General features: G+C 40.5%; 1 protein-coding gene across 7 annotated transcripts in view; it reads right to left on the bottom strand.

Annotated features, from left to right (window-relative positions):
* The window catches only part of CHD7 (chromodomain helicase DNA binding protein 7), a 132,071-nt gene that overhangs the window by 44,734 nt on the left and 66,761 nt on the right, over positions 1-20,576 (bottom strand). For all 7 annotated transcript variants that reach the window (XM_069779403.1, XM_069779404.1, XM_069779402.1 and 4 more), the window contains 4 exons: positions 14,195-14,616; positions 5,711-5,849; positions 2,177-2,314; positions 1,026-1,091 (listed from right to left, as the gene is read on the bottom strand). In XM_069779403.1, the coding sequence (XP_069635504.1) occupies positions 1,026-1,091; positions 2,177-2,314; positions 5,711-5,849; positions 14,195-14,616 (765 nt within the window). The remainder of the gene's footprint in view (positions 1-1,025; positions 1,092-2,176; positions 2,315-5,710; positions 5,850-14,194; positions 14,617-20,576) is intronic.

Here is a 20,576-nt window from a genome sequence, read left to right as displayed (position 1 = left end):
CTGTGAAAGCTGCAGAAACAGGTCAAATTCAATCACAGCCAGTCATGACATTGCATGAATTTAGGATTACAAAGCTGTTAACGATGTTAAGACAGTAGCAATAAAATTAAAAACACAAAACCAATCCTCCCCCCCAAAAAACCAAAACGCCACAACATGAAAAGAAAAATAAAAAAAATCCATGAATAAAGACAACTTTCCCTCCTCCAATTTGAAAATTAACACTTTGAGGAAAAGAAGTATTTCTGGTTAACTAAGATCAACAGGAGTACCTTATCTATATTAATCAGATGGTCTTCTGCCCAACTGCAGTACAAGTCAGAGAATTAGCTACACAAAAAAGTCTATAAAATATAATAATGCCTTTTTTGGAACAAGTTCTTTTCTACTTCCTACCCAGAGTTTAAGAGTTTGGAAGTACAAAGGCCAATCAAGTTGTGAAGCAGATTAGAAGAATCTGTAAGCAAAATAAGAACATAACTAGCAACCAGGGCAGAATTAAAAGAGAACCACGAGACTGTTTCTTTCACCATTTTAGCATAGTGACAAGGAACATATTAACCACCTGTATATGTAGCATTCTTGATGGCACGTAAACTTCTTTTAGCTGCTAAGCACAACCACTATCAAAAGATGCAAAAATTATGGGCAAGCATTTTTCTTTACTAGAAAAGGCAGAAACTTAGGATGTAGGAGACTTCTCTCAGTCCTCAAACTCCCATGAAACATCACTCTGAAGTGAAGAGCACCATAGATTTCACTCAGGTACATATATATTTGCAAAAATCAAAATTCTCATCTGAAAAAACGCAATAAAAGAGTGGAAGAATATCTGTTTTGTGAATGTCTATCGAAAAGCATGTTAAATACCATCTAAAGACACTTTCAGGGAACCTCCTCTATTCAATAGAACAGTTTCTTAGTTTGGAATACCTGAGGTATTTTAAGAACTTAATATGGGCTTCAGCAGAAAAATGCTTAGCCTGTTTACAAATATGGGGGGAAGGGATTTTGTTTCATTTTACCTTTTTCTTGACTGAACGGCTACTCATGATTTTCTCCACAACAGGACCTTCAGCATCAGCAGATTCCTACATCGTAAATACCATACGAGAGTTAATGGGAGTGCATCTTTGTTACTTAAAGACTTCCTTCATTAGAAAAATGTCAAACTTTTTTTTTGCAACTGGAGTTTAATACACAGGAGGACTTCCTCCCCCTAGCATGATGAGAACTGAGAGGATTCAAAAAGTTTTAATACCATAATGAAGGATTGAAGGATACTTGTTTAAGCCCATTTTTAAGAGCTGATGCAACTCTAGCTCTCTCACTAAGGCTGACATGCACATATACACAGATAAAATCACATGGGCCGTTCTCTCCTAAAATACCACATGCTTTCAGCACCACACAGTCTAAATATTAGATGTTCAAAAACTCTGGTTGGATGTGTAAGCATCCACACGATAGCTATTGAAATTGCCTGCAATTCTTTATTACACTATTACATTAATTCACTATTACAACTGCAGGCAAACCTACCAAATTCTCCTTCTGATAAGACACAATTAGCAATGGAGATCACATACAGTATTTCACAGGGCTTAACAAATTGCCAAATGGAATACCAAAAGAACATGTATATGTTCTCCAATAGGTCATCAGTTAGTTAAGTGAAGTAGTTCTTTGAAAAAGCACCACAAAACAATGAGATTGTTACAACAGTCATTCCTACATTATTACCCCTCATCTTATTCAAACTATTTTATCCATCATTTACATTGCACAGAGAATAAAGTGTACCCTGCTGGGTACTACAAGGCAGTAATTTCATAAAGGGGTTCTTATGGTGCCTAGCAGCAGGGGACAAGCTTGAGTGGTTTATTAAAGTCACAGAAGCCAGACCACTGAATTCAGCAAAGTAAATGCAAGACTCCTAGCAGTCCAGTTTAGGTTTCCTTTAGATAGAGACCATTAATTTCAAAGAACTGTGTCAAATTGCATATCATCAGCTTATAAACGAAGTCATGAATTAATATATTCTTTAAGAGGGTAAAAAGCTAATACCTTCCGGCACACAGTGCCAACCATGGATTAATATCATTCAGGAAAGGGCCTATATTTGAACTTTGAATGCTGCAGTTACAGCCACCTTTCCAGTCCGTTCATATCTGACCTGTTGCTCTGACTGAGAAGTATTTGAAGGAGAGTCTCTGCCAGCAGCATCAGCATCATCGGCCTCCTCATCTGAAATTTTGAACTCCAGGTCTTCTGTATAACGCTTCCTCTTCACCTGCCTGCTGGAGCGTCGCTTCTAAATAGAAAGCATTGATATTCCTCATGAGAAACAAAACGGATAAATTGCATAATAACTGAGAAAACTTCTTTGTCTTTCTCAAATACACTAGTGTGTAGCAAACACTATTATTTTTTACAGCATCTTGAGAGAAACAGTGGAATCAAGACACTACTATTCTAAATTCCTGCCTGTTAGCCGCTTTTGACTTCTGTTTAAAAAAAAAAAAAAAAGAAAGACCAACCAACCAAACAAAAAAAACACTTCGTGCTTGTTCTGAGTTGGAAAGTGTTATTTTTCTTTTTTTAGCATTACTAAAACCACATAAGAAAATTAAAAAGCTTATCTCAGAAAGCAATTAAAATAGAAGAAGTTGCACCTCTCAATTCACATCTACGACAAACTTTGACAGATGGCCAATGCAGGAACCAAACACCACGTTTCCACAGCATGGCCCACAGTGTTGCTAAGCAGTGACAACACACCTTCTTGCTCTCCCCATCCGCCCAGTTGTACCCAGATTATCTTGTAGGGGAAATACAATGAAATACGATTTCCCCACCCCACTGACCCAGCACTGTTCAGAAAGACATCCTGCAGCACAGCATGGGGAAAGACCCCAAACTAATAGACAAGAATAAAGAACGTGAACCACCCTAATGGTTTCTGTGTCCCCATACCCTCATCTCCAGGATGAGAGAAAGCTTCAGAGAAACTGCAGAAACTATCTGTAAAATACACAAGCATGCATTTGACAAAATTTGCAACTTGATACTCGGTGCCAGACACCATTTTCTGCAACAATAAAATTCAAATTCCCAGATAGTATGCATCAGGTTATGTATTTTGAAAAGCTGAGAGTGTATGCTGTTGAAGGAAACTGTCAACTGAGCATCAAATATCTCAATGGACTGATGTGTGTGTGTGTGTGTATATACATTTATATGTAAAAGAAAAATACGTTGAATATCAACTGTTAAAAAACCATCTTTATGAACTGATATACTACTTATTTTTACATCTTTCTCAGCTTAACACACATCTTCACTGGTACATGCAAATACTTAAGTAGCGTGATAACAGATCTACGGACCGGGGTCTCTCAATATACGTAGACAAAGTCAAATATTTACTTTTAGATAGTTAATCATACTTTTTGAAGCACAAATATCTGATGCACTTCACAAAATTAGAAATTCTTTCTTTAACTGAAAATGAAATTTTTGAGCAAAGGTTAAATTTACACCACCTTTCTGAACAATGGTGATGTGGCTTCTACCTTTAACATAGTAACTTATGGGGCTTCCCACAGAACTGTAACAATATTTTTCTACTTGAAAATACATACCACTTGGCAAATTTGCACCCTCATTTCCATAATTACCGATGAGAGAATGTCAGTTTTCTTTTGGCTCAATAGGTAAGTCTTACCATTATTTTTGGTGCCAAAAATCTCTTCTTCCATTTCCCTAATAAAAACGATGCCTAAAAAGTAATGGTAATCCTCTATTTGATTTTTATTGACTTGGTTAGCTTCCTGTTTCCTCTCACGTCCACACGAGGCTTTGCAATTGTTATGCACTGTTGTCAGAAACTGTGCATACATTTACCTGCATCAGATTATCTTTTACCCATTAACTAATCTATAGCTAAAAAGGCAATAGGCTTGATAATGGAATAGAAAAAGATCTGTATGGTGACACACAAAAGTAAGTATTTCTTCCTCTCTAAATAACAATGAATTTCCTCTCTAAATAAAAACAACAATGCATCACTTTGTGCATTACTACATAATACCACTACAGAAGACTCGGTATTTAACACAAAGAATGCAACAGTGTTTTAGACGACTGCGTAACACCAATCTCAGTTAGGAAATGTATAACAAGTTTATTTATTCTAGCTGTCCTAGCACATATGGTTGTAACCCTTCCATAAGTTTACGCAAAGAAGTGTACGTGCAGTGCAACATGCACAGTGCGAAAAAGCATTAAGAAAACAAAAATCACCTGAAATACTTTTATGACATTTACTTAAAAAGTGATGCAAATACCCTAATGCTTGTATTTACAAAAAGAAAAAAATATTTCAAATGTAAACTTTATCACCCAACTGAGTTTCACAAAGAGAAAGTTTTGTCTCACTGAACTAAAAGCAAGGAAAACATGCATGTATATTGAACTGTAGATAGTACATAATCATCTGCAAATTAACCCCCAAAATGATCAACTCCAAAAGTTTCTTCCTGTATCTTTTGTCAGCGCCATTAATCAGGCTAAGAAAGACTTGCGGCACAGGACAGAAAAATTTATCCTTCAAACATTTTAACGTTTGCATGGTGTATCTCAACTTTTCTAATTCAGAATACTTGACTTGCACGAATCAGAAATAACACTCTTTTTTGTTGCTGCTTTTGTTTTTAACTAGAACATATTAGATTGCTCGCATTTCCTTATACTCTACATCCTTCCGGAAGACAGTAAGAGGGAAGGCATAATCCATGTTTGTGTTAGGATGCCACTGTTTGTCAACCTTTTCACCAGGCTGCTTTGACCATTTTCAAGTGATCATCAGTCTCATAACATCAACATCTCTCGTAACTAGAAGCAACACATCCACAACCTGATATGCAATGGAAAAATGAAATGGATTTCAGTAATACCAGCACAAGTATTTAGAAGTCTCATACTTTCTCCACCACAATTTGCCTCTACCCCTTCATGAGGGAATTCTTATTTTTAATGCCTACTCTGATCGCTGTCAGCAGAAGCAAGCCAGGAGCTGACCGCTTCTTAACATGACTAATGACAAGAGCACACAAAAGTTGTCATATATGCTATTTCTACTTCCAGGTTTTCTTTACACGGACGAAAGTTTGGCCAGAAAGTGACAGGTGCATAGTGGTCAAGAGAAATTATCAACGCTAGCCGATGACTGGCAGTCAAGCAACAAGGCCCTTCATCCATTAAAGGTGTGTAGCTACAAGTCCCTGACACACACGTTTCCAACATTCCGCTTTGTCATGTCTTATTCTTGATTTCAGAAGGTTTGCAAAGCCAATGCAAGAAGAAACACGAAGCATAAGCAAGGCCTCATGATGGTACATTAAGTCTACAGAGCAGAAAAATTCAGCACCGTAATTGCAACAGTAATGAAAGAGAACACGTGAAAACTCAGCAGCACTGTGTGCGTATCTGCAGGTAACAAGACTGTAAGGCAAAATTATGATGATGAACACTTGTTTTAGTAAAATATTCACCACGGTGATATCCAGTTCTCACCTTCTTGGTATGTCATTCTGAACAACACAGAAAATACCCAAATACTTGCATTTCTGCAACAAGCACTGTGAGAACTACTGTTTTATGCATCTAAATTGTCAAAAGTTACATCGAACTTGAAAGATAGCATTACCTGAACCCCTGGGTCATCTTCATCTTCAGGATGAGGTGATGGTGGCGGAGTTTTTTCCAAATCTGAGTTTTCAGAACCTTCCTTTCCCTTGTTAACCTTTTTCTTTGCAGCACTGGTTTCTGAATCTGGTTTCTTGTTACTGAAACAGAGGTATTTTTAATCAATATTTCTACAAAAATGTAAGCAAAAAGTGCTTAACAAAACAGCTAATCTGTGAGACGTTTATTTTCAGTGACTTCGTTATTTTCAACTGCCTTCCTTATTTAAGTATTTAAACATAACTGCAAAATCAGTGATGCATGGGCTATCGCTATACATTTCCCATTCCTTAACAACAGAAACCTCTCTTTCCTTCAAGATCTTGGACAGCGACACTGAGCATGTATTCAACAAGAAACTAAAAATGAGACTGGAAGGGAAGAGCTGCTTTCTTCAAAACCTGCACTTTCTGAAAGCGGTGTTTGGGCAACCTGACACATATGAAGAGAAACAGGATTACGTGTGCACTTGCCTTGGTATTAACTGTGCGGACCAGGTAAACGGAACCAGAGGAAGCGTTACCAAAACAAAGGACCGAATGAGAAAATTCTTTGTTTTCTTCTACCATCCCTGTTATTTCCAAGCAGGAAAGGTGCTTTTGTGTCAGCTCTGACGACACCCGTACAAGCCTCAACGCATGCAACCGCAGCTTGTATGGGGGGAAAAAAACCACCAGCTGGTGTATCTCAGCATCTACACAATACTAGAAAGCTATATCCACTGATGGTAGGTAGAGAAAGGTTTGGGGGGATTGTTTCTCCCCCTTCTCCCCCATGAAAACGTTGGCCACCTGAAGAGCTGCGACCACACCTCTCCAACTGCACTCAGAGGCCTGGAAATTGATGAGGATGCACATGTTGAAATTCAGCTTTAAATACATCATCACCAAATCACTCACCGATACGATCTTCAGCATTGTGGGGGTGAAATTTTTAAATGGTGACCAAGAAAAATCAATGGTAAAAGTTAGTAATTTTAAGCACATGTAGCTTTTGAGTCTCACGTGGGTTTTTGCTAGTCTTTTTTCCCCTCTGTGGTCAACTCCCCCAGGCCTGTTACTGATTTGACAGGCTGGTTGTGGAAAGTTGCTGAGACATTTAAGAGCAGAGTTACGTGCTGGTATCTGAGAAACGGCGAGTACAGGTCGCCAAATGTTATGTCAGCCACCTTTATATGGCTTCTGCACCCTCAACGTTTTAATTTCATACCCGGGACACTGCCTGGGGTTTGTTTTTCCTTCACAATCCCCGGCCTTGTAACTTCTCAAACAAACATCGGCTTTAAGCTTGTTGATTTTGATCAGCGCTTTAGCCCACTAAAAGTGTATTTTAGAGCTGTAATTTACAATTCCCGAGTATGGTGACAGGTTGCTTCGGAACCGGGACAGCTGGGTTGTGGTGTTTTCCTCTTTTGCAGCCCGTGTTTAATTGGTTTAAACTTAAAAAATTGGTTGACTTAGAATTTAGGAGTGAAAAGACCAGGAGTTTTGGAAATGAATTTGTATTATCGTGAAACTACAGTGCGTGACACAGCTTTCCTCTCAAAAAACCACCTCAAACTGTGACAATTTAAAAAAAACAAAACAAAACGGGGGGGGGGGGGGGGAAGGCGGAGTTTGACGCCGCGGAAAGAGCGCGGACATCAGCCAAGCCCTCGGGAAAGGCGGCGGGCCGAGCGCGGGCCGAGCGCGGCCCTCGCTCTCTCCCTCCCTCCCGGCCTCCCTCGGGCGCGCGGGCCCGGCCGCGCGCGGGCAGCGTCTCCCCTTCCAGCGTTTGTTTCCGCTCTAGCTGCCACCAATGGCACAAAGCCGCAGCTGAAGCGGGGCCCCTTGCCTTTCATCCGCGCGCCGAGAGCGCTCGCGTCGCCCCGGCAACCCGCGGCCACGTGACCAGCACCTGCTCCGCTGGCTGGCGGCCACCGACTGCAGCCATCTGCTTCCCTCAATCAGCGCCCGGGCGCTCCCGGCACCTGCGCGGCCGCGTCCTGTGCGCCCCCCCCCCCCCCCCCCCCGCGCGCCCCTCTCCGCTCCCCCCGCCTTTATCAAATCACCGCGAAACCGCTTCCAAAAAAACCCCCAACCCCAACCCCCCGCCCCACCCCCCCCCCCCGCCCCCCAACCCAGCCACTTCACAGCTCTCTCGAATTTGTTTAAATGCAAGGTAAGGCTGTCAGGGGAGCTGGACGGCCGCCAGGTGAAGCGAGCTGACAGGCTGGCGCTCTTCGCCCCCGACCCCCGTAAATCAGAGCAAGGCGCGCAATTAAGTTCAGTAGCCGTTACCGTGCCCCGGGTGCACCGCCGCCTATGAATAACAGGCTTAAAGTCGGGAAGAATACCGTGGCCTAGGTTTGATAAAATACCAACTCGCTGAAAGGCCGGGAAGCGCTAACGAGGGCCCGCCTGCCCCGGGGCGGGCGGACCGACCGCCGCTCCGCTCCGCGCCGCTCCGCTCCCGGCCCGGCCCAGACAAAGACCCCGCCAGCGACTCCGGCGCGGGCGGCAGGTCCGCCCCGACCAAGGTGTCCTGCTAGCCACCCTCCTTCCCCCTCTCGTAGCGGCAGGGACTCCCAGCCAAGCGTATTTCATGACCTATATATACCCCCGGGCCGTGCCTTGGCGTACTGAGGCGCGCCCGGTAAGGGAGACGCGGGCGAAGCAAGTCGGAAACAGTTTCGAATCTCCCCCCTCGCCAGGCCAGTTAGAGGCAGGAAAGCCACCAACCTGGGGAGAACAAAGCCCGTGTGCGGCTCCACCGGGAATTTTAAGTTCTAAATTCAGCAGAAGAATTGCATTGCTCTTTTCAAACGCACAGCTACGGTTTCTTTCAAGGGAAGAAAGGGAAGGTGAAGCACAAATAAACCACGGAACAGCACCGTCCCCTCGAGCGAGGGGACACGCTGCTTCCCAGCGCCTCGCACGCCCAGGAGCTTCACCTGGCCGGTGGGAGCATCGGCTTCCTCCGATTGTCAGCAACCGTTGTTCCTCTCCATCCTCCCACAGAGCCAGCGTGATTTGTCCCTAACAATTAAACATGCCCACTTTGGACTCAGCCTTTCCACTTTCCAGCAGATTGTACTCAGGCCATTCAGGAATGGTGTTAGCCTGGACCAGAATTACTTTTCCACACATAAGTACATGCAGGGAAAAACCTGTTCCTAGAGACTGTGCCATGACCGTTGGGGTCTGTGTGTCAAAGCTTATTAACTCTCGATGCACATCTGATAGTACTTCCCAAATTCGGCAACAAGGAGGGCAAACTGTAATATAAGCATTTAGACAACTACCTCTCATATTTGGTTTTTACACATGCATGAATGCAAAACTTAGCCAAGTCCCACTAGAGACAAGATAGTGTCCAAAACAAGAGCTAGAAATCTGGGAGAAACGGAAGTAGTATTTGCCATGCACAAAACACTACAATTATTTTGAAACTTGTCAGTTAAAACTAGTCCTTCTATTCAAGTGATACAAACACAGACATTTCAGATTAGATGTCTTACAATCTAGCTGTCGAATACCACTTTCTGGTTTCATCCTCTTATCCCCCAGGACTGCACAGCATACTGACCAAAGGGGATCAGTAAGAAGACAACCTGCAGAAGGTCAGACGAGTGAACAATGTGAAGGAAAACAGGCTGAAGAGGAAAACAGTAAGTAGGACAGCTGAAAAGAAAGCTTGAATTACAATTTGAGAACAAGTACCCAAACTCTGACAAAGTGTTTTGTGTCAGTTAGTCAAGCAGCCACCTACAGAGCTAGGTCAAACTCCCGGAACTTACAGGGCCAAACCATCTGACTCAGAAATACCCCCAAAAGCATGGCATGCTTTGCAGGATTAAGAGGCAAAATAATTAGCCTGTATGTTTACATTGCGCAACTACTTCACCTGATCTGGGTAACTGACAGATCTGTTTATTAGTGTAATTTATGATGGCTATCAGGATTTGGATGATGCTTTTTTCTGCAATTTAAACATCTAAAGTAAGTCAGACGGACTATTGATCCCTGTTTTACCGTACGGGAACACTGACCTGTGACAAACTCATGACTGGAACCTGGCCTAGAAAAACGTTACACATCTGCTTTGAGGCATTAAAACCATTAAAAAATAAAAATCCCACCCTTTCAAAATGTTAGAGCTGTGAGACTTTCTGTACTGCTTTACCTAAAGCTCCTAGTGTAATCAAAACCCTTTTTTTTTTTTTTTTTTTTTTACAAATCGGTTTCTACATGTCACAAAAGTAGGAAAGACAATAGGACAACAAGGTTTTATCCAGCCTGAAAACCCAGCCAAATTACTAAAAAGTATGCTTTGGTAATAGTGAAGCCCACAAGGCCTGCCTGCAGCGAAGGCAAAGGTAACTATCTGGCAGCTGGTCTGGTTGGGAAGGGAGACGAGGACAGGTGTGAACAGGAACAGCCCCCATGGACGCGCACATGGAAACCTCGCACGGTTTCCTGTTCTCTCCCACAGGCAGCTCCGTCCTGCCTCGCTCAGGACGATGCGAGCTTGGGAGTGGAAAGTACCACCACCGCCGCGGGACCTCTCTTCCTGCCCTCCAGCTCCCCAGGGTGCTGCCCGCGCAGCAGCCTCTTCCCGCTTCCGCGGCCAGAAGCCATCCCCTTTCCGATACAGCAAACAGCGAATCTGTGCGCCAAAAAAGTCTGCCTCCACCTCCCTCCAGAAGAGGTAATTATGCTCGTGCTCAGCTCTCCCCTTGCGAGCAGCAAGCCACTCGCCCGACCCTGCATCCCAGGCTGCTGCTGTACGCGTGGGAAGGACGAAAAGTTTTCCCCTGCTGCAGGGAGGGGAGGAAGCAGATAAGAGCAGCCCTGCAAAGCACAGCACACTGCTTTGAGGAGACGGGAGAAGGGACGAGCTCCTGCAAAGAGCTGCCATTTGGCCCTTGCAAATAGTTACTACTTCTCCCCACCGTAATCGGTGGCCACTCTCTAGGGTTTCATAGGAAGCAGCGGGAGAGATATCAGCTGTGCTGCAGTGTGATCTTCTCAAACAGGTGGTCCTCATCTCCTCCAGGGACAGGCACAGGAGGAACAGACATCTGAGCCATGACTTTGCAATTCAGTAGGACTACTTGCCCTTCCCTGTCCATCTACTTTTGGAAAAATCTGCCTGCTTTGCACGTGCCTGAAGCTGGCTCTGTAACATTAAGAGCCCGCATAATACTCAGCACCCACACAATACTCAGCAGCTGCACAATTTAATGAAAACCCTTGATTTGTGTTCCTAGGTATACCTACATTTTGCTTTCAAACCTGACTAGTTTGGTCCACAATAGATTTGTTTTGCAAATGTGTTTTTTTTTCCAGACACCACTGTATTCGTCTTTCTGTATTGGCAGGATTGGGCTAATATCCATTACAACTGTAACAGTACAATATTAATGTGTGATCTTTCTTTCAAAATCACCAGGTACACAGTATAACATATGAGCAGCCCATTTGGGTGTTTTCTTTCTTTTTAAGATGCCATGGGACATGCAATTCAAACAAGCATGAAATTAATCAGCTTCTCCGATCTGTTGTCCCTCATATGAAGGTGCATTTCAGTGAGGCAGGCCACTCATTTTGTCACACTTACACCAAAGACAGAAGGAGATGTGAAGGGTAAAGTTTTTGGGGTTTTTGTTGTTGTTTGTTTAATAAAAGGATTACACTGTTAGTCAAAATTGGAACTGAATAACAGGGTTAAATTATGAGCTATATTAAATTACAAAATGGTTATGATACTTAAAATACCAGATTTTTTTATCTATGTGTATACTCTAAGACACTAATACAGCCTGTGTCAAAATTAACTATCATGGACTTGTTATGCTCTATCGAAAAAACTGTTGCTCTTCAATAAATACATTTTCTATGTCTGACTTAATTTACCTGAATTCTACGTAAGTGCAAAACTTTCCCATTAAAACTGATCAGCTGATTCAGGAATGAAAACCATTAGTTTTGCACAGCATTTAGAAATCTAAAACCTACACTACTCCCCTTCAATGCTTAGAAGCAAAATACTGAACAATATAAGCAGTAGTAGTAAACACATGCCAGATACTAACTTTATCAAAATATTTTACTTCTACATAATCATCCATAATCTATATTAACTTGCACTAATCTCACTCATCTCAGCTGCTGTAATACTTTCTTTCTGGAGTTAGTGCTGCTGAAATACTGTGGCTTGGATGATAAAACGTTTGGACTGTTGATTTCTTTAAAAACTTGATTCAATGATTTGTCACTGGACAGGTCCCCCAGTCTGTGGATATTGCCAAAGTACGCAAATTTCTTTCACCAATTTAAGAATGTTTGGCAGCACAGCACCCCAACACAGTCTCAGAGTTCAAAGAAGTTTGATACTGAAGCTGACAAGAACACAAAATGAGAACAACCTTCTTTTCAAGAGAGCATTTTGTAACAGAGACACAAGCTCATTATGGGAAAAGTAGGACTTTCTCCACACCCCTGAGTAAGCATAAGGAACAGCAAATGCCCTTAATGCTGCTCCAAAGACATTTCTCTCACATGTAAAACAACAGGGCTTAGTACTTACTAGAATAATGTAAGTCATCTAGCCACCTAGGGACAAGAGTCATTGCATGGGAAAGAAGATAAAGACTCTCCTACAAATACAACTAAGAAAGCAGTGATTTGTTCCTTCAAAGAAACACTGCCCCTTTAATCTGCATGGCATGTCTGAAGATTTAGAGAAGACACCGAAGAGATATTAGGATTGAGTGGATGGGACAGGCCAGCTCTGAGGTCTGACGTCCAGCACAGCCACAGGAACCCATGCATGTTTTTGAGGCAGACTCCTAACTATTGCTTGTTAAACAAAGCTTCATTGCAGTCAAGACCTTGCAAAACTGCACTAATTGAGAAGCCCTGCAGTAAAAGCCTTTTTACTTTGTGGTGGCAAAAATTATGGGGAGATGCTCAATACTGTGCAATATGGCTTGGTCAGCCTCTAAACCTGTGAGTATAGGTAAATGGAACAGAAAGGTTATCTTAGCTGATACAGTTTTTTGGTTTCAAAAACACATACTGGGAGATGTATAACTCAGAGTTTTTCTAAGCTGTGAATTGCTATGTATGTGAACCCCATCCTTGGGACAGTCTGGAACACAGCTGAAGTAACTTCTGCAATAGGGATAGGCTAATCAACTGTAATTTACTGAACAGTTAATACAACCTGTTCACGACAACATTTGATTTTACAAGCCAGTGTTTATAAATTCTTCAGGAAACATCATCTCTGCTAATACAGAAACTTCTCTTTCTTGTTAAAGGAACAAATAACATCTTACTGTCCATGCCTCATTTAGCCATATAACTGTATCAAACCTAACCAATAGTCAGTCTTGGGAAATATGTGGAAAGCTGATTCATTAACTGCAATTTTTAAATCCTAATACAAATGGATTTTGCAAACTGATTTGGATTAACCAAGTCTGGCTGTGCTTCCATCTGGAAGTTATATTTTATAACGCTAGCCACATCTCAAAAAACAGATTCAGATGTTTGGAACAAATTCAGAACAGTTGTAAGAAATTCTAGGTACAAATAAAAAAAAAAAATTGAGCTTTAACGTCTTTTTCCTCTCAGTTTTCTTTCAAGTAGGCATTTATAATCATGGTGTTTAGGGAGTTGAGGGGTAAGGAAAGAGTCTGTGTTATTATCTATGACGTATTTACTCATGTGTAATGGCGGTTTGTTCTTATACTACTCTGTAGCATTTTAAGCCTATCCTGATAAAGGGACACAATGCTGAGTGAAAACAGTTAAGAAACAGGGTTGAAGCATCAGATCTATCCACAAAGATTTTCTGCTAGGAAAATTGTCTTTACATGAAACAGCAAAATGAATATAATCCCTACAGTGAGGATACATCAATATCCATATAAAAATGCCTTTTTAAAAGTAGAGCTTATAGCCCATGGGTCGTGTCAGTATAAAATAGTGTCTGTAAGGGTTGTACAACTTGCAACAACTCTAAGTACCTAACTTCTTCATTTAGAGAAAAACATCATCAAACCTTCTTTCTCTAAGCCTTCATCTCTGGATTTGGTCAAAGCTACATTAATGTTGAAGCAATGTAATTTCTTAATACATAAACCACACACGAGGACAGATGACCATTAGAAGAGAGTTAGTTTTGAAATCTCACACATCCAGATTTTTTTATGCCTTGAAAAGAAAAATTAACCTTCTGCCTTTCCAGCTTGTTTAAAATAACTGTGAAGCCATAAACAGGAAAGCCAAACAAAAGAAGTGTGCCCAAGTCCCTCAAAAACATGATGTCGTAGATGGTAGAAGGCAAACGACAAAACAAGATTTCCTCTCCACCCACGCCATTTAGCACAGATGCTCTAGAAATCCCGCAAACACGCTGTTTTTCTTTGATTGCATATAGAAGTTTCCTGACTTACCTAGTCTTTTTGCTGGTCTTGGGTTTTGGTGTGGTATTTTTTGCTTTCTTTTCCTTTGGCTCTTTAGGGGTCTTAGGGACTTTGGGGGTCTTGGGTTCCTTCTTTTCCTTGGGTTCTTTAGGATCCTTCGGTTCTTTCTTTGCCTTGGGCTTTTTCTTTTTCTTCTTCTCTTCTTGAGAGCAATCCACTGAATTTCTGCTTAGATTCTGGCTGTCAAGTCCCCCAGGAAAGTCTTCCTTACCAAAACCTTTACTGGGACCCTCTGCAGCAATGTGATTGTTTTTCTTCTTCTTTTTCTTTTGCTGTGGCTGCGGCTCAATTGATGGCAGATAATCATCGCTCTTCACTAGCTGGGTATTCGGTCCACTAACCTGAGTCATATCCGGCACTGGTTTCTCTAAAAAGGGTTCCGACGGAGAATGCTGAGAGAGACAAACAGAAACAAAATTGTAGATTTGCAACTTTGATTTCTAAAACTTTGCTCTTTTGGAGCAAGAGGTTACAGAGGAAGAAAATACTAAGCAGAAGATTAACCTAGTAGCATATCTGAAACATTATACTGTAAAACAGTAAAACCCAAAGCTTTCTGCCGTTAAGACAGTAGCAACATGACCAGAAATTTTTGATACAGCAAGGGTAAAATTATTCTAAAGCTTGTATATAAAGTGGAAGTACAGCAAATATTTAGTCTTCAACATATATATGCAAAAGGAAAACAATTGTTATTTGAGGTATTTCAAAACAGTTGTTAGTAGAATTAATAACTTGTTACAAATCATTCAGTTGCACTAGAATTTTGTCCTCTTGGAAAAAAATTGTTAAAGTATGTTTCTAGACATGCAAAGGAAAATAAAGTATATTCACAGGCTGTATTTATAAAAAATGAATCAAGGCAATTTACATTGGTTCAGTTGTGACAGGAGGTATTTTGATCAGCATGTGAAGGATTAAGCCACTTTAAAATGTAATATAATGTTACACTTTATGTCAAAGATCCACAGCTCCCTATTTGTAATTGAAACAGATTTGTTCCTGCTACAGATTGGACAGAGAACTACCGTAAGTGTTTGTGAACCTGCAAAAACATCCTATTTCAAAGTCTGTATAGTGTATCAGGTTTACACCAAAGTACATGTAAACCTACGTATAATTGCACAAATGTCAAGTGCCTGGACCAAACATATTTGATATATTTGAAACTCTTTTCCTCTTAATGGTTCTGTTCTACACAAAGAACTATGAGTCTGCAATGAAAAAATGCCTAAGGTCTACCATGACTTTGCAGCATATCAAAGCTCTAACCTGCTTCTCCTCACTGCCTGCTTGTGGTTATAAATGTAGGATAACAGTGCTTTTCAAGAAGAAAAGTAATAGCATGACACCATACTGATGCCTTTCTTGCAACTGCATATATGGCCAGACCATTTTCCCACCTTCCTCTGTTTCTCCTCCTTTTCTCTCCCCTAAAAATTAAGTTGGCATGATTCTAGGTGGAAGAGTTCCCCATTAGCTGTGGTCATGAAGTCTAGCAATTTCATGTTTGATCCATTGAACTGGGGAGAAGAAAGGTTTATAGCAAATCAGAATTTTACTTCTAGGAATAGCAGTGCCTGTGTAACTTTGTAGTGTTATTCGCATTTCCTTTTCTCTGCTTTTTATTCAAACTGCATGCACTTAGGAGTGGCAAGCGTGCAAACGAATGACTACAAACCCAACCCCTGAGCATAAGCAGAACTGATGGGCATACACAGACATATAGTTTAGCCACCTGGACCTAAAAAAACCAATGCACTTAAGACTTAGGAAATAAAATTTTGAATATCATGAGAAAGTGAGTGCATGTGTATTTTTCCAAATACTTTAATACAGTTTTCCAAATGTAAACAAACTGAACCAGTGCAGTCCTAACTATTTTCAGCATTTCTTCACAGTAGCAAAAAAATGCTGTGCCCTGAATACACTCACATACTCAGAAGATACCCAAGCACCAGAAGGAGCAAGGCTGTCAAGAAGTGGAGACAACTCTTCATTGCTTTTTGGGAAAGGTTTGAATGGTACAAGCTAGACACTACAGTTCTTCATGGAAGGGACTCCAGGACAAGAGGGATGGACTGAAGATCTGGGTCTACTTGGCTTAACCAAGAACTTCCAGGTTGATTTCTGCATGTTTCCGTCCTCCACCTGTTATTAAGATACCTGATGCACCCACTGCATTAGCACCACATCAATCAGCCCCACCTCAAGGCAATCTCATGTTAGGTATCCTGAAGTATGAACCAACACCTCTTCTAGAAATCTGTAGTCACCATACCACTTGCATACCTTCATGCTGGAAAGTTCACAAAGACAGGATATCTGTATAGAAAATGCTGATCCCAGGAAGTCAGTGGTGCCAGTGAGTTCTGCAGTCCAATTATGCATTACATAAAATAGAGATATTTTAAAATCTTCTGATTGGTTTTGAATTTGGCTGACTGAATTGAATGTCTCCTCAGATTTGTTCTGTGACACAGAACAAAACCGTCTTCTCTGTACGTCAGACCGTTATGTACTTGTACTGTCTAACACTTATTTTTAGGTAGGAAAAGACAGGAATAGGACACAGATCACCTCTAGGTACTTCTTATCCATAGGTTTTCAGAGCAGTACTTTTAACCCACATTTTCCCAAGGTAGTCAATATATTTCTGTATTATCTGCCATTTTGTATCTCATACATCCTGTTTTTCATAGACCTCAAAGTCTTCACCGAGCTGTCCACTGCAATACTCAGTCCTCTTTTTAAATACTGTTCACCTGCTGTGTCTAACATATAAGAAATCTAAGTTTTTCTTTCTATTATTTGTAAAATTGGTATTAAGCAAGTACCTTGTGTTTGGCACTACAGTATTTGTTTACCATATTAAGAGAGACTTCTACAACTATCTAAAAGCTTTTGTATAAGGCACAACTTTCTAGAACAAATCAGAATTGGTAGCTTATTTTTCTTCCTCTTAAGCATGTGAGATAGCCAGGCCAACAAATATTAAAAACCACAAGAAATCTAGTAATGCCACGTAAATTTAATTCTATAAAATTTTCAAGGTTGCACCTTCATTAGTGACAATTATGATCGTGTCACTGAAATTAATAAGAAATTTTATACATGCTTGAGTATTCTCATTACCTTTTTAATCTAATGCAAAAAATTAATCCTTGCCTCCTTTCTAAGACTTGTGGGTTGCTTTTTTGGTTTGTTTGCTTGTTTGTTTTAGAAGTCTGAACAACAGCTTTCAGCTCAGTCATAAGCAAATCTGAAGGTAAGGCAGACAGCTTTCCAAGTCTGCACAACAGCAACATCAGCCCTTCATGATTTGACATTTGTAACTTTAATGTAAGGTCTGGCCAGAAGGTACAGCACTGGGAATGGCCGCAATTGTTGCCGCACTGTACTACTCAGTAACTCACTCTGGAAGATGTCATCCTATGAAAATTCAGATTTCTACTACCTCAAAAACCTTATCCACAAGAATCATTCTCAGGCTCTAAACCAACTTAGACTATACATTAAATGTTATGCATGAAACAAATATTAAAAAAAAAAACCAAAACAAACCCCCAAACTTGCTGCCTTTTATTTACAGTACAAAGTTATGTGCATTACCAACCATACAAATTAAAATACCATGGTTTTGTTTTGTATCATTCACAATTCCCAAAACATTAAGCTACAAAAAGCCAAATCTGCCCTAATTAGGCTTTGGTTATGTTTCCTCTTACTTGAATATACATTACTTTTGCCACACACCACTCCCTTTGCAGTTTGGCACATTTTCTAATTCACTTATACCTGATCTTTTAAATTGTAGCACTCTTTCAATGAAATAGGTGTGATTAACTTTATTTTTCTAGGAAGTCTGTGCCTACACTTTTGCAATATGCTAAAATGGTTTATCCCTAACTGACAACCCCACATTGCTCCCTAGTGTGAAGCTGTGTAGGAGCAGCACAAATCTAGTGAGGAGAACAGAAGCAGCTTGAAAGATGCATTTTCTTACCCCAAACCATTGGTCTGCTCTTTCTGAAGAGGGGAACGGAAGAAGAACAGGCTTTAACTAGTAAATATTAGTTCAAGCCTATCACAGGGAATTATTTCAAATAGTTCTACTTTAAATCTACAAAGGATTAACTCTAGTTACAGCGTCACAATTTCTAATGGAAGAACCCCATTTTCCATTTACAAAATTTAAAAAAGTATGTATATTACAAGTTTTTACCAAAATTGAAAGATTTATCTGCATACTTCACAGAAATTGCTTCTCCTGCTGCTTTTAGTAGTAACAAAGCCATAATTTAGTATGTTAGTACAGAATTTAATCTTCCACAGGAAAGAAACCAGTGAAGATTAAACACAAATCGGTATTCACCCTACTCGATATTGCAGCAGAATTATTTTTGGTATTATTTGAAATAAGGTGAAAAAGGTGCTCAAAAATATTGGTGTGTTTACTAGACCCACATCTCTTTAAATCTTTTAGAGAAAAGCTGTTTTTGTAAACATTTAACAAAGAACAGATGGTCTGTTTTAATCATGCGAAAAAACCTGGAGCTCACATTAATACTCCTACCACCAACTACTGGGGCTAGTCACCTAACTAACCAGCAGCACGGTACAGGCTTCAGCAATACCATTTAATTTTACAATGGACATTTTCTCATCAATTCCCACTGCTTGACAATTAATCGATGCTATTAACATGCAATATCACAATGCAGAACACTCCTACTAAAGATTGCAGCTTATTAAAGCAAAACTGAGATTCTTCAGAAACTCCGAGGAGTTAAAATAATTTGCAGCTCAACAGGTTACCCAGGACGGTAATATGCTTTTGCATTATCAGCAAAAGCCAACAATATCTGAGCAAATAATACATGAAAACACCACTTGTGAAATTGTTTCTGGAGTGCAAAAATCTCACTTTTCTGGAATTCAGACTTATTTTTAAACTTCCAAACATGTCTCACCAAGATTTGAAAAATTAAAAATGAAGCTGCCTGCATTTCACAGCTGCTTACACATTTAGAGCTAAGCTCATTCTCTGCAGCCACAGCACAGATAGATGTCTCAAACCAGTCCTGTTACATGAAGTAGCAAGACGGACAGGATGTAGGACTAATCCAGTGAGGGTTAGTGGCAGGGAGGGAGGTTAAGGAGGAGAATCTTTCTGTTGCTTGAACAAGGATTGAACTAGAATCAACCGTACTTAAGCACTGAAAGTAGCTTGAGTGTCGCTTCCCTAGCAGAGCAGCAACTTGAGCCAATATTGAGCTTTAAGAAGTATGAAGCAAGAGCAGCAAAGTATGCAACATGACTCAGCTAACTTTGTGAAATTTAAAGATCAGCACCAACCAAAAAAACCCTCCTTTTTACTAGGACTACTTTCATTTCCCCGACGGGTATTTCCACACTCCCTGGTCTTTTCTGTATTTTGAAAAAGACCTATGGTAACCACATTTGTTTAAATTTTCTTGAACTTTGGTTTATTAACTAAGTTGTGTAACAGTAGAGCACGTGCTTAGCCAGTTCCCACTGGCTCCAAAACACAAACCTCTCCAATACAATATCTACACAATGGATAATTTCACATTAGGCAAATCATTACTGAATATTCTCATTTGCAGCAAGTGCAGTCCTGCTAAATTGTGGCCTTCACTTTGGAAAAGTTAAAAGAGCAACCTGCAACCGAAGAGAGTTCTTTTAAAACAGAAAACGGACTACAGCATCACTTCTGGAAGCAGCTCTACCTAGTGCCACAGAGATCACTCATTTTGAATTTGTATCCTTCCTGATAGCACAGTCCCCAAGGTGTTAAAAGCCACCATATGTAGAAATTGCTACACAATTCTTCCTTTCAAAGGTTAATGAAAGGATTCATCATCCCTCTGGATTATTTAGAACAAACTACTCATCTTGACTATCCTCCAAAACAAATCATTTGGAAAGTTTCCGCGTCATGTCTCTATACATTGCTTTGTCCCTGCAATTCTCAACTTGTCTTATTAACACTTGCAGCATAGGCCTGTCTCAGAGCTCCCTCCATCTGAAGCACGCTTCGTCTTTTCTAGACCAACATAAATACTTTTCAGACATTGTCTGTCTGCAAAGCTCACATATCAGTAAAAACTCCAGAGTAAACAGGAACAAATACCACCTCTGAAATTGCAACCAAATACCAGTACCTACATTCAACAACAGTACAGCTGCACAGGATTTTTTCCTATAGTAGCTAAAGTCCAGAAACATCGTCAAGACTATGGCTCACACCCATAATCCTTTCCAAAACCTGTTTTACCAAACAGTTTCTTCTCCTTTATTGTGAGTGATGATCCCTTCCCTTTTCTGT

The sequence above is a fragment of the Haliaeetus albicilla genome, chromosome 3, assembly GCF_947461875.1.
Source record: "Haliaeetus albicilla chromosome 3, bHalAlb1.1, whole genome shotgun sequence".
Taxonomy (NCBI): Eukaryota; Metazoa; Chordata; class Aves; order Accipitriformes; family Accipitridae; genus Haliaeetus; species Haliaeetus albicilla.
This window is presented reverse-complemented; position numbering and strand designations above follow the sequence as displayed.